This window comes from Ailuropoda melanoleuca, chromosome 6 (genome assembly GCF_002007445.2).
Source record: "Ailuropoda melanoleuca isolate Jingjing chromosome 6, ASM200744v2, whole genome shotgun sequence".
NCBI lineage: Eukaryota > Metazoa > Chordata > Mammalia > Carnivora > Ursidae > Ailuropoda > Ailuropoda melanoleuca.
This window is the reverse complement of record NC_048223.1, coordinates 98,845,593-98,860,807: the sequence shown is the minus strand read 5'-3', so window position 1 is coordinate 98,860,807 and position 15,215 is coordinate 98,845,593. Positions and strand designations below refer to the sequence as shown.

Below are 15,215 nucleotides of genomic sequence, written 5' to 3'. Positions count from 1 at the left end.
AAAGAAAATGTGGTCTAGGGGTGCCTGGGTGGTGCAGCTGGTTAAGCACTTGGTTAATGGCTCAGATTGTGATCTTGGGGCTGAGGGACTGAGCCCCACATCAGGTTCCATGCTGAGCACAGGGTCCGCTTAAGACTCTCTTTCCCTCTTCCTCTGCCCCTCCCCCACCATGCTCATGCTCTCTCCAAAATAAATCAATCTTAAAAAACAAACAAAAACCAAAAATGTGGTCTATCTATCTACACACAATGGAAAAGGCACAAAATTCCAATTACATTTATAAATCCTGGGGAGCTAATGTACAGCATGGTGACTATAGTTAATAATACTGTATTACACATTCGAAAGTTGCTAAGAGAGTAAATCTTAAAAAGTCCTCATCACAAGAAAAAAAATTATAACTATGTGTGGTGATGGATGTTAACTATGTAACTGTGTGGTGATCATTTTGCAACATATACAAATACTGAATCATCGTTATATACGCGAAACTAATGTTATATGTCAATTATACTTCCGTTTAAAAAACAACAAAGGGGCGCCTGGGTGGCACAGCGGTTGGGCGTCTGCCTTAGGTTCAGGGCGTGATCCCGGCGTTGTGGGATCGAGTCCCACGTCAGGCTCCTCCGCTATGAGCCTGCTGCTTCTTCTCCCACTCCCCCTGCTTGTGTTCCCTCTCTCGCTGGCTGTCTCTATCTCTGTTGAATAAAAAATTTAATCTTTAAAAAACAAAAAACAAAAAAAACAAAAACAACAACAAAGAAATGGTTAAAAAAAAAAAAAGCATTGCCGGAAGGGGCAATTTTATTAATTTTCTTGAAAATATCTTTCATTTTTGTTAGTGTAACCAGAAAACTGCAAGCAGCAGTTCAAATGAGAGGAGTACAGTTACTATAGCCTATTTCTCCCTTATTATTTTTTTAAACATTACCTTCATACCTGAGAACTCCTCATCTTTCTTTGCCCTCAGTGTGAGCAAGTCAGTTAGCCAGGGTTCTTTGTTTTTGTTTTTTAAAGATTTTATTTATTTATGTGACAGAGAGACAGCCAGCGAGAGAGGGAACACAGCAGGGGGAGTGGGAGAGGAAGAAGTAGGCTCCCAGCGGAGAAGCCCGATGTGGGACTCGACCCCCACCCCCCAATGCCGGGATCACGCACTGACCCAAAGACAGACGCTCAACAACTGCGCCACCCAGGCGCGACGGCCAGGATTCTTATACTTAGGTTTTCTTGCCTCATTTATTTTCTGCCAACTGTTAACTCCTACAATTATACTGACTGTACTCTTATTTCAACAGGAATCTCCTATTACTATTCAGTAACTAATTTCTTGTCGATTTTTTAAAAAGATTTTATTTATTTATTTGTCAGACAGCATGAGAGAAAGCACAAGCAGGGGGAGGGGCAAAAGAAGAGGGAGAAGCAGGCTCCCTGCTGAGCAAGGAGCCTAATGCGGGACTTGATCCCATGGCCCTGGAATCATGAGCTGAGCCGAAGCCAGACAATTAATGGACTGAGTCACCCAGGGGTCCCTTTGTTGATTTTCTTATGATTTTGCCTTCTTCAACTGTTCCCATCTTTTAATAACCTTAACGTCTTCCCTTCTTCCAGCTTCTTTTCTTCCAAGGGTATAAACATTACATAAGTTTTCTCCTCCTCTCCACAAAACCTTTACTTAAACCAACTGCCCATTAATTCTCTGGTCCTGTTCTCTTATCATTCCTGTCAGTGACAACTTTTCAAACTGGTAGACTATATCCATTTCTTAACTTCAACAACATCTACTTATTCATTAACCCTGTCAGACTTACAGTCTGGCTCCTATAGCCAATAATCTTGAGAAGCTATTCTCTCAAAGCCCACTGTAGTATGTTTGGGGGTACTTGTCAACCCATTTAGGGCCCATTTGGGGAAAGAGCATAAGAGTCCATGTTAGTACAACAAACACAACTCATACTCCTCACACAGTATGGGGCCAGGGAGATACCTGATCCAAGATGGGCAACTCATTTATTCTATGATCCTATTTTCCTTTCAATCTGATTCTTCTACTTCCTAAAATGAAGGTCTTCAGTTCTTAGTATTTTGCATTTTATCCCTCACCAAAGATTCATCTGCTCAAGTATTCCAATCACCACATGTATTCAGAAACCCTACAAATATGTATTCAGCTCAGACCTCTTATTTCAACTCCTCTTCCACAACTCTATTGGACACTTCCAATTACATGTTCACTTCCACCACAAACTGCTTTCAGCTAATAACCTCATTTTCCTCACTATAAAAATTGGCCACCATACTTTTCCCCTTCTCACTTTTCAACTTCTATTAATTCACCATGCTAAGTCATCCTGGCTTGGAAAACTTAATGTCAGTATCATTTCTCTCTCTTATTTATAAACTCACGTAATCACTAAATTTCAGCACTTCTTTATTCTAGATTCCTTACACACATACCTTCCTTATAAATTTTCACAGCAATGACCCTAATTCAGGCTCATTTTCTGGGTTATTATAAGAGCTTTCTATAACTTTCTCACTATAAAATTCTCTGCATTATAACCTAAAAATGACTACCAAACCAATCACTCTAAAACATGGAGCCTTTTAAGATTCAGGATGCGTTCTATCTTCTTGATTAAGCATGATCCACTTCGCCTCTCGAGTGCTTAAATTTTCTGGTATTATCCACTATGTTTTTGAATATTATATACTAGAATGAAGGAGGGGATTTTACTCTCAATGTTTCCTACCTACATCAGAGCTTTGGTTCCGGGCATGTCTGATGGGTGATTTAATTCTCCCCAATTTAAATCTCCTTTAATTGCATTAGCTACCCAAGGTCTCACCAACAGTCCATAAGGAGGAATCAGCGTGCTTTACTTCTTTGGTATACTCTCTGGCCTACCGCAGATTCAGGCATTTAATAAATGTGCCAAATGATTAGTCCACTGGTTAACTCTGACCACATAAAATTTAACACAACAGAGCTAACCACCGATTAATAGTTTACTGAGGTCTATTTGTTTTAGGGAAAAATCCACAAAAGAGTAGGAGTTCAAAAAAACCCACTTCAATATTTAACGAGATCTTGGTCTGAGCACTGATTCACTGAGTCAAGTGGCTTTCCTTAATCTTTTAAAATAATCTATATAAAAGGCCTCTGGAAGTACAAGGTTAAGTCTCACAATTTAGATCTGTAGAGTTAATGGAGCAATTAATTCATCATGTACTAACTTGTGGTATCCACTTAACTCTGCCTTGTATCTACTTAAATCTCATAAATAAGTAACCTTTAAACTTCTCGTATTTATTTCTTTCTCATTACTAATAGACATGTATTATATTAATATATTTTTCCCAATGTTCCTTTCATATGGTACATACTATGAATACTTAATGATCTGTGGTACTCTGGGACAAGAGACAGACAAGTTATATCAAGCAGCACTGAATATACCCAAACTAATATACTGGACATAAATACATGTTGTGGAATATGATGAGAAAATAATAACAAGAGTCATCATTTGCTCTTACTATAAACTTTCAATGTGCTAAAGTAGCAATAAAAGTAAAATGTTAAAAGGATATATCTAAACTTCTAATTATACTCATGAACCAGAAAAAATTATAAAATGTTCAGACTAAATGCAACAGGAAAGACTAATGATAAATATGAAAAGAATCTCATTACACGATTTCTCAGCTGGCTGGGCAATGAAGGGTATCTGCATGATCTGACTCTAAACTTATCTCGGGTTAATCCAAAAATAAATGTGCTATCCACCTAGGATGTGCCCGTCTCATCTCTGCTTATGTATTTTTCAAAAATGCAGCTCAAGTTCTATCTTCTTAAAACACTGTCCTAAAATGCTAGTCAAATACTAAACTCACTAACAATCTTATAACAAACTTCCTTAGAGCACAATTATTTTAGATTTTGGTATAACATCTTATCTCCCATCATTTCTAGTTAGTAAAACACCCATGCTCTTGACTCTACAAGAGCTGTCTCTATCTCTGCCAAACAAGCAGAGCCATACCACAGATTTATTAATCACTTAGAATTAGTCCATTTTTAGGGACAATAAATTCTTCCTAACTCTCCAACACCCTCTCACTACTACTGGATCAACTCTTCATACTATCAACACAATTAATGAAAGCCTCACAAGATGGTTTTCAGTAGATACAGAAAGAAATACAGATATATTTAAGTAAAAATACATATCTCCTAGCTGAGACAACTGAGGAGACCTAGAGGTAATGACCCTCTAGTACCAATAAAGACACCTAGTACCTAGACCTTGCTTTCTTATACAATTCTCTAAATAAACTAAGGTCCTTGGAAAAATCCGGAGTTGAGACAGAGAAAGCAAAGACAAGTCTGGGACATTTTTTGGTGCCAAAAAGAAAAGAAGTACTACCTAAAAAAAAAAAAAAAAAATTACAGAAACATGTCAAAAAAAGATAAGGAACCAACCTGAAAGAGCTCTTAATGGCCAAATCTAGGACAATTTGAACTACAAAATTTAAAAAAATGACTGTAATGAATTATAATCCAGAGAATAAGAATCCATGATTCCATATCGATAGGTAAACAAATACATACATAAATATAGAGGAGAAAGGAAAGCTCTTTCTTAGAGTAGAATTCCAACTAACAGAAGCAGAATAATAGAAAATCATCATTTGGTAAACAGTAGGTAGTAATTTTTCAAGCAACATTCATCAATGAATGAATTAGTAGTATATGATGAGGAAATTAGTATATGATGAGAAACTAGTACGATGAGAAAGATATTTCCAAAATCTCAAAATACCTCTCCACAAGGTATCTATAAAGCATGAATGGGGAATAAAAATTAGAAACCTTACAATAGAAAAAACTGGCAGACATCACATTAACTACTGATGAAGGTAAACATCACCGTATGCTTCCTGATAGGGTGCATTAAGAATGATACATCATTCTGTGGAATTCTTACCCAAAATGCAAAACCTAAACTCAATCATGAGGAATCATCAGACAAACGGGGGGGACATTCTACAAATCAATGTTAGTGTTCTTCAAAATATATGAAAGGCAAAGCAAAAAATACTATTCTAAACTAAAGGAAACTAAGAATACATGACAACTAAATACAAAGTGTGAACCTAGATTGGATCCTGGACCAGAAACATAATATTACTGACATTACTGGCTAACTGTGAAAGGTTTACATATTAAATAATATGGCATCAATGTTAATTTCTTGATTTTTATAATTATATTGTGGTTACATAAGATGCTAACACCTGGAAAGTTTGGGTAAAGGGTATATAATAACTCTTTTTATTGTTTTTCCAATTGTTCTATAAGTCTAAAATTATTTCAAATAAGAAGCTAAAAAAAGTCTAAAAGTCTCATAAGTGAATAAACACAGGTAACTGTGCATATGCTTGTCACATGTAAGCACTCAAAAGTTAGCTATTAATTTAATTCTCCAAGTTTATTAAGCCTTATTTAGTAAAGTTACTCATTTAGTAAACATTTTACAGAGTGCCTAGTATATGCCCAACAAATAGAAAAGAAAGAAGGCAGCCAGTGAGGCAGGTACTCACTAGTAGATTCCTAGGCACAGCTGAGAGTGGCTATTTCAAATACACTCTTGTCCATCTACACTCTAGTTTTCTTCTCTTTCAAACTGAGTCATTCCAAGTTCTACTTTAATTCCTGCTCTCCACTTTCTGTGATCCTGTTCCTAGTTATGTTATCAAAATGCATGTACTCTAAAAACATGGATCAAATTCCAGCTATGCGACACTGCCTGTAATAATCTCTGCAACCCTTCCAATTTCTTATTTCTAAAACTGGTATGCCTTTAACCAACTTTATACGATTGTTGTGAGGATTTAAATGGGAACAAATAAAAGTAACTGGCACACAGATGTTCAAAAAATGTTACTTTCCTATCCCTTAAAAATTGTATTTTCTAATCACTGTAGAATCCTGAAGAGTAGATCAACAATTGTTTCACTAATCTCTAGCTGAACCCCCATCCTATTTTCCAAAGAGACTACTTTGTATTTTTTACCTATATATTTTATAAAGTAAATATAAATAAACGGTATGCATTTACTTTATCAGTTTTAACAGCTTCGGTATCTACTGAAAATCCAAAATGAAAAAATATGAATAACTTCCATTTCTTTCCCAACTATCAGACCAATATTTCTAACAGCTTTTCCAAATATCTGGATATCTCATCATGCCACCCTCAAACTCAAGACTCCACTATCATGCTCTATGCTGCCACCTATTGGCTATTACCATACTCTGCAGAGATTTCCTTTTTTTGGAATCTTAAAGCCAGCCTTAAAAACTTACAAAGTTTCAACCCAGTGCATGTATTTACTTCCACATTCTAGTCCTTCTCAGATGAGATGCTCCAAGTGCCTTCAAAAAGTTTCAGTTCAATCACTTTAAGTCTAACACAATTAGAGATACATACTTGACAAGTTACATCTTCAAACAAGCTCTTTTCCTATTTTCCACTATAGATGTTATGGCTGTCTCTGAAAAAAATAAATGCCAAAGATAAATAGTGAAGTGTCTAATGGAAAATATCAGCTTTCCCAGAACTAGCTAAATTGTCAAATGGAAATATTCTTTCTAATTAGAAAAGCAACTAGAAATTGAGGAACTAAAACAATAAGAACAGCTGTTTTAAATGCTACATGGTTCCGTGCCTTGCTATTTCCATCTTCTAAAAATATTCACATAATATTTTACCCTCATATAGCAATGGAAAATTCAATCATATTACAAGAATATACTGTACTCAACTACTGCAAGAATATACTGTACTCAACTACTGAACACAGAAGGGTTTTCCTCCCAATCCTACCCTTAAAAAGGTAATTAATAGTTGCTCCTTCTATTCCACCAAAATGCCTATTAAATGACTTGCTCAATAGTCACAACATGCATGCATATGCATGCACACACACACAGTTTAAAATGATCAACTTTAACTTCACTGATACTTGCTTAATTTATGGTCTTTCTCAAACCACATTAAATTTCAAAACACTCTCCACATTAATTCAATGATAATAGACCATCCTGGATAGTCACAATAACAACTTTTTCATGTAGTAAGAAAGAAAAGGAGCCACAAAAGAACATTGAAAAGCTCTTAAACTGGCTTTCAGATTTTAAAGCAACTTGCCAATAATGGTAAATAATGGTACAGTGGTTACAAGGAGGGGTAACAAAGAAGTATATAACATGGTTCAGTCTTCAGAGGTTGACAATGTAGTCAAGAACACAAGACACAAACACAGAAAAACAGGAACATAATAAGGCAGACTATTAATTGACAATCATTATAGCTACTACAACAGTGTGAAAGGTTGCAATAGCAATAAGAGCAGAGGTATACCGCTGATACTGAAGGAGGGTGGAAGCTTAAGCTTAAGGGAAGGGGAATTTCAAGCTATAAAGAACGACTGGTATGCAATGCTACAGTCTAAATAGTAAAAGCAATGATTGTACCAGTTTAGCTGAAAGAAAACTATATGGAAGACTTGTGGGGCAGCATTAGAAAGAGAACTGGACTGACGTGTGGAGAGTACTGAGGCACAGAACATTAGGCTAATAAATCCAGATACAATGAAAAAGTCACTGGAGACTGTGTGTGGGATAATGTTTCCACATATTTGAGGGATGGGGGTTGGGGGGAAGGAGTTTAAACTCGTAGCAGTGTTTAAAAGACTGAAGAAAACTAAGAGACCAATCATGTTATTTCAGTAGTCTATAAATAATGCTAACAGTAAAAACTATACGGTAATGACTGTGGAAGGAAAAATGAATAAACTCCGTATGAGGGAAGAATTTACAGAACCTGGTCAATGATCCTGTTAGAAGTGTACAAGGGGGAGGAAGGAATTAAAAATGTTTCCAAAGCTTTAAAACAGGGAACAGGGGCACCTGGGTGGCTCAGTCGGTTAAGCATCCGACTCTAGATACTAGCTCAGGTCTTGATCTCAGGGTCATGAGTTCAAGCCCCACACCGGGATCCACGCTAGATGTGGAGTCTACTTAATAAATAAATAAATAAATAAATAAAACAGGGAACAGAAGTACCATAAAAAGAAACATAGATAGGAAACCATTAATAAATATTCCCAACAACTGAAATGCTTCTAAACCAAAACTCCATTTACATTTAACACAAAGCACTAAAAACAGAAACCCAAAATACAGCCAATTTCTACAACTGAATATAAACAGCATTCATGTTCAAATAGTATAAAGAAACATCTTCTACTAAAGCATAAACCATAGTCTGTCATAAATCTACATGAATTAGTAACTACTTGATCTAGATCCATGTTACTGCTTTTTGTACAAATGACTCTCATTGCTTGAATTATCATATATTTTATATTTAAAATACACCCAACAGTTTGAAATCTAGCTAATTATTCTGCCTAGTGAGCTATATAAATAAAGTAATGCACGCTGGGATATAGATTTCTCAATAGGCTAATCAACATACTAGAAACAGTCTAAACAGCAAAACAGAGTTACTATCAAATCTTTTTAAATAAATATGGGATCATGCCTTCCTTTTCCTACAAATCCTCCAAAAAAGTAATCAAATTTAAAAAAAATAAAAACTATAAAATACTACACTAGATAACAGGTTAAGTCCCACAAATTTTTTGGTTACCTTTACTTTATCTCTTCTCAAGCAACAGAATAGACAATTTTCATCAAAAGTCCAATCAGAAATGTTTTCAGGTTCACAGTCTGCAAAAACAGTTGGAATACTAAATTAACAGTCACAAAAGGGAATTTTTCAGGAAACAAATGAAAATATCAAATATATTTATTTTAATAACAACAACAAAACCCTAAAAACAGTAGACAGGTTCCTTATTTGTCTTAAAATTCTTAGTAACTGCTCACTAGTTAATATACCTTATTAATACATATATTTGCATTCAACTAAAACACAAAAAGATGCTTACAGGGACACAGCTTTAACTCACATAACACTGAATAAAAAGAAGGAGATGGAGGCTTAAATCACAAAAGTATCATATGTCACCAGGAAGAATCTGAAATACCAAAAAAAAAAAAAAATTGAATACCTTTAAATAAACTGAGATCTTTTAATAATGCAGGTCCAAACAGCCCTTCAAGAATACTTTCAAACCCTGAAAGGATGAAAAAAAAATCCACATTACAATAATACTCCCTATGGTAATGTAATATTATCAATCTGTTGCTAAAAAAAAAAACCACAGTGTATTCTTCCAGTTTTCAAGGATCCCCGGGTTATTACTGAAGGGATGCTGAGGAAAAAGTGTCAATGACAAATTTAAAAGAAGCATCTGCATTTTTGTCCATGATTAACATTCAATACAAATTCAGAGCACATTCAAGAACAATAAAAACAGACAACACTAGAAATAACCAATGAAAGAATGGAAATTCACAGGTTCTCTTTATCATTTTACAAAATCCCAAATACCTCCTTACATAAATGCCCAACTTCATTTTTAAAAAGGCACCTTTCTCAGTAAAAGGTCAAATCGTTTCAAACTTTCCACAGCATTCTAGATTACTCTAAATAGCATGTTTCTGAGTATCAACTGAGATCATAGGTTTTTCAAGCTAACAGTTTTTAAAGAAGGAAAATCCTCACCAAGAACACCTTTATCACTGAAGAAAATGGTCACAACACAGTATTTTAAAAGAAAAAGACCTCTGTAATTGTTCCACATTGCCACAATAACTACTTGCTGGTTCTTTTATGAAGGTAAAACCCACTAATTATACACACAAGAAATTCAAATATACCTACACATAAATATTTAAAATATTATCACCTTTTACCTTTTTTTTTAAAAAAAACTTTTCTGATTTATTACCTCAAATATTGCTGATCAACTCAATGAAAAACAATTTAAAAATCTTGGCCATCTTGCCGTTTCCTATGGTTCATTAAGAGAAAAAGGAGGGAAAAGAAGAAAGGAATCAGATTGAACCTTTATATAACATAAGAGAAATAATGGGTAAGAGTAGTGGTTCCCAAACTATGGATCTCACTGGGAGTTCAGTTACAAGGGGTCCACGAATCCATATATACTTAAAGCATGAACTTCAGAAAGAGTATGTCTTGTGCATTCACTGTACATAGTACTTTTCAAACACATAAAAATGTTATTGTAATTAAGAAAATACAAAAAGTGTTACTGAATTTCAGAAAGTGTTACTGAATTTCTAGTATGTACTAGGTATTTTGGGGCACTATGCATTGTGTCACATAGTCTATCACTTACAGGTTTATAATTTTTAAAAAAATAGTTACGATGGAATATTACTCAGCCAACAAAAAGAATGAAGTCTTACCATTTGTAAGGATGTGGATGGAGCCAGAGTATATTATTATACTAAGTGAAATAAGTCAGAGAAAGATAAATATCATATGATCTCACTCATATGTGGAATTTAAGAAAACAGACGAACGTATGGGAAGGAGGGAGGGAAAGGGAGAGAGGGAAATAAACCATAAGAAAATCTTAACGACAGAGAACAAACTGAGGGTTGATGGAGGGATATAGGTGGGGGGGATGGGATAGATGGGTGAAGGGTATTAAAGAGGGCACATTTTGTGACGAGCACCAGGTGTTGTATTCAAGTGATAATCACTAAATTCTACTCCAGAAACCAATATTGGACTGTATGTTAACTGAGTAAAACTTAATTAAAAAAAAAAAAAAGTACTCTTATGCTTAAAAGGGAGGGAGACCCACTAATTTACAATACTATACCCAGGTGGATACATGAGGTCCGCACACACAGTTAGCATTTCCTTACCACAAATACAATCACCATAAAGGGTTTGGAAGATAAAGGGGTAGAAAAGATGGTCCTTAGAAACAGTATTTTATCTCATTAAATAATGCAAGGGCGCCTGCCTAGCTCAGTCAGTGCAGCATGAGACTCTCAATCTCAGGGTTGTAGGTTTGAGGCCCACACTGGGTATAGAGATTACTTAGAAATAAGATCTTTAAAAATAAAATAAAATAAAAAAGATTAAAATTTAAGAATAATAATGCAGTGTAAGGGATTTTTTTTGTCCACAGTATTTAGCCATTGTTTTCAACAGAGTAATTTCTAGAGTTTGCATTATCTACATTGAAGTTAAAGACCTGATTTTTCTACACTATCTTCTAGATTTTTCATTTATTATTAAGAAGCAATTGTTTTTCAACTCTCCTTAACTTTTTCCCATCAAAATTATTCCAAGAACATTAACAAAATCAAACTACCCATTCAAGCAAATTGGAGTTACCTGTGCCTGTTTATTATTTACCTATTATAATTAGAACATTTTCCACTCATTTACTATGACCTCTCTTCCCCACACTAGGGAGGAGAAAGGGTTGGACTGGGGGTTTAGAGGTTAGGGAGATGGTGGTAAGAGAACGAAAAAGGAATTGCTAGATCCTAGCTATCTTGGGCCTGCAAACTAGATCTTCGCAACACTAGTTTGGTGTTTTTTTTTTTTCTTCCCTTATATTAATCCCAGAGCCTATCTCTAACTCTAACACCCTATTTTACAAACATTAATGAAAGCATTTTAATATCTTGAAAGTACCAAGTATGTGCTACAAGTAGCTAAAGGAGAGTACAGGTGGCTCTTGTCCCAAAGAGTGTAGGTTTGTATGAAATTATAACGAATTCCAAACTTGTATGGTAAGTATAAATTCTTGAAAAGGGAAAATGTAAATATAGCAAGAAATAATACTCAGAACAAAAAAAGCAAATAAAAGCTTTGAGATACAAAATTATAAAAATTACAAAAGATAACAGAATCTGAAATAAGAAAACAGAATAAAAACATCATCAATAACACACAGACACTAACAAAAACTGAAATTACACATCAAAAAGCCATGAAAGGTAAAAGACCAAAAGGAATCAAACAAGAAAAAAATCTGGTGCTTTTTTTTTTATAATAGTTGCATAGCAACAAGAAATGGCTTATGTGCTATGCTTGACATCAACAAAAAGCAAATAAGGGAAGAACAAATGTATTCAAAATTTATACCATGACCTCACAGAAAAGCCATGAGATCAATAACAAAATGCCATGGAAAATTAAATAAACACTGAGAAAGACAGCCATGTCATTATGTTCAATCACTAGGGCTTAAAACGCATATTATATATTACATATAAGGAAATATTAGTAATTTTATAGGACATAACTAGTGTCCCAAGAATTCCTATCCAACATAAATGGTCTCAAAGTTGGTCTCCAGTCTCTTCCTCACAGCAACCTCCACTATGTTTTCAGACTATTCCTAAAACACTGCTTTTTGTCAATGCCACTATCTATTCAGAGAAATTCTACTTTGTTTAAAAAATAAATCCCAAATTCTTAAGTCCAACAATCAAAGCTGCTTGTAATTTGGCTCCAAGCTACCATTAGCAGCCTTATTTCCCAGAACTTTGTGCTCATTCTCACAGCTCCAGTCACATTGGTATTCTGGTGTATTTAGTCATCACTTCTACCTCCTAGTATTTTCTCAAGCCTTTCCATCTCACCTCTGCCCAAATAAATTGTATCTCCTTCAAGGCACTCTTCAGTTTGTTCAACAAATACATATTTGTTTATTCAATATATATTAACTGACAACTTACCACCTACCAGGGACAGTAGTGGCAGGCACTGAGTAGGTAATGGAGAACAGACATGGTACCTGCCCTCATGAATCTTGGGTTTCCAGTTTTCTTATCCTTACTAATCACTCTCCCCTTTTAAATAAATGTCAAGTGTTTATGTTTTGTTTTCTGTCCATGCAAAGCCCTGCCTATAAAAGTATGCTATAAAATAAAATTTGTCATAGGCTATCTAAGCCTTTTTTTCCCTCCTCTTTTCACACGTTTAGGTCTTACCTGCTCAAGGAGATTTAGTGCTCTAGGAAGGCTATGCAGGTCTTCCTGTTTCCCACATTTTTTTTTCTCTTATACTAGGACGCATGCAACATGCCTGGTTTTTAGCTTCTGATTAAATAATCAAATAGCTCTTAAAATTTTTCACATATTCCCTCTTCAATCTAAATCATACTCGCTACCTCTTTATTTGCAACCAAAAGAGGAAAAGCTGGCTATAAAAAATAACAGGACAGGAACGTATCAAATACATAGCCAACTTCAGTAAGCAATACAGTCTGTACTTTTGAAATAAAGAAAATATTACAGATGGAATGAAAAAAGGGCTCATGAGTCTTGGGAGCCTTTTCTCTGAGGAAACCAGTATAGAGATTAGCAGTGTGAGAGACAAAGAGGTACTCAAGGAAAACTAGGAGCACATCAGAAAATTCACAATTTTTACATCTAGGTCCTTGGGTGTCTTGTAAAACTTGGCGCTTGGTATAAAAGAGCTCAACCTCCAAGAGAGTATTATGCCAGTTCAGAGGTGCTTGCTGGTAACAATCATCAACTAATATCCTAGTAATGAGGGGAGACCGACAGTGTCTAGAGTTCTTTGCTTAAAACTCAGGTATAGAACTTGCCACCACCACACTAAACTCCATTATAAGGGAGCCCCAAAGTTACTGAAAAGCACCAGATTTTATATAATCTTTTATATTTTATCCAAGGTAATATGAGGTAAAGAATCCCTTTTTACTGATGTTCCAGCTTTCCCAGTGTATCCTATAACCAAAGAAATGTGGATGGACTTCCCAGGTAATAAACAAAAACCAGGCTCCTCTTTTCGTTACTTAAGGTGATCCACCCCGCCCAGTGCCGGACAACTACATTCACTAAGAGTTCTTCCTCTCCCTCTGAGCATCTGCTCCTGGCCCATGCACTCTGAAGAGCCCAGTTGCTGGCACACTTATCACCCTCCAAATTACCCAGCACAAGAACTGATGAAAAAACCCAACCAGGTACAACGAAGAGAAACAATAACCTAATTACAACTAATGGCTCAAACTGAAACAGAATTGATGAAGAAATAATATTAGAACTTGAAGAAAAAAATGTAATTAGTATTTCCATTGAGACCAGGGAAGAACAGCATTTTAAAAAGGGCATGCTGGAGGTGCCTGGGTGGCACAGCGGTTAAGCGTCTGCCTTCGGCTCAGGGCGTGATCCCGGTGTTCTGGGATCGAGCCCCACATCAGGCTCCTCTGCTATGAGCCTGCTTCTTCCTCTCCCACTCCCCCTTTGTGTTCCCTCTCTCGCTGGCTGTCTCTATCTCTGTCAAATAAATAAATAAAATCTTTACAAAAAAGGGGGGGGGCATGCTACTTTGGAAAAAGTGGAGAATATGTGCTTAGAAGAGAAGGAAAAAAGAAAAACTATCAAAATAGCCAAACAGAGGTATTATGTAGAAAAATATATAATAAATAAGTAATTTTAAAAAACTAACTTAAGAAATGTCCTCATAATATATAGTGAATCTGAAGACACCGAAATCATGAGGTGGCCAGGACACTGAACAATGTAAAACACAATTTCCAGAACAAGAAAAAAGCAAAGAATATACATTTTAATAAACTTTTTTTAAAAAAAGGAAAGCAGAAGGAGAAGAAGAAGAAAACTTTCTAAAGTTGAATACTATCTTAAGTCTTCATATCGAATGGGCTCTGAGAAATACTGGGACTAAATACTTGGGGAAAAAAGCATGTATATTAATACTTTTCTGGTAAAATATCTCAATTTCAAGAATAAAAGTTTAAAAGCTCCAAATAAGGGGGAAATTTTCCTTTTTTTTTTTACTTAGAATAACAAAGAGAAAAGAGATTTAGACTGCCAGTCATTTCATCAGTAAAAGTAAATGCTAAAAGCCAATGGAGGTATGTTTACAAAATTCTGAGTGTAAAACAAAAACAAAACACTTCTTTAGCCAGTCTATCATTCAAAGACATGAGTAAAAGAAAGAAATAACTAGAAATGCTCTGATTTGAAAACCACGGCAGCATTCACTCTGGGCTAAGAGTTACTTAAAAGTAGTTCAGCTAATAAAAAATGATTCAGAACAAGGACCTCCTAAGAAAACACTGTTTATATAAAAAATAATGGTAAGCAGGGGTGCCTGGGTGGCACAGTGGTTAAGCTCCTGCCTTCGGCTCAGGGCGTGATCCCGGCATTATGGGATCGAGCCCCCCACATCAGGCTCCTCCGCTATGAGCCT

At 35.4% G+C, this 15,215-nt stretch overlaps 1 protein-coding gene across 12 annotated transcripts in view; it reads right to left on the bottom strand.

Moving 5' to 3' along the window:
* Positions 1-15,215, bottom strand: part of LCOR (ligand dependent nuclear receptor corepressor) — a 131,607-nt gene that overhangs the window by 65,862 nt on the left and 50,530 nt on the right. For 8 of the 12 annotated variants that reach the window (XM_034663059.1, XM_034663062.1, XM_034663069.1 and 5 more), the window contains 2 exons: positions 9,148-9,213; positions 8,724-8,803 (listed from right to left, as the gene is read on the bottom strand). In XM_034663059.1, the coding sequence (XP_034518950.1) occupies positions 8,724-8,803; positions 9,148-9,213 (146 nt within the window). Of the gene's footprint in view, positions 1-6,497; positions 6,562-8,723; positions 8,804-9,147; positions 9,214-15,215 lie in introns of all 12 variants that reach the window. The other 4 variants (XM_034663061.1, XM_034663063.1, XM_034663065.1 and 1 more) reach the window with 1 other exon arrangement.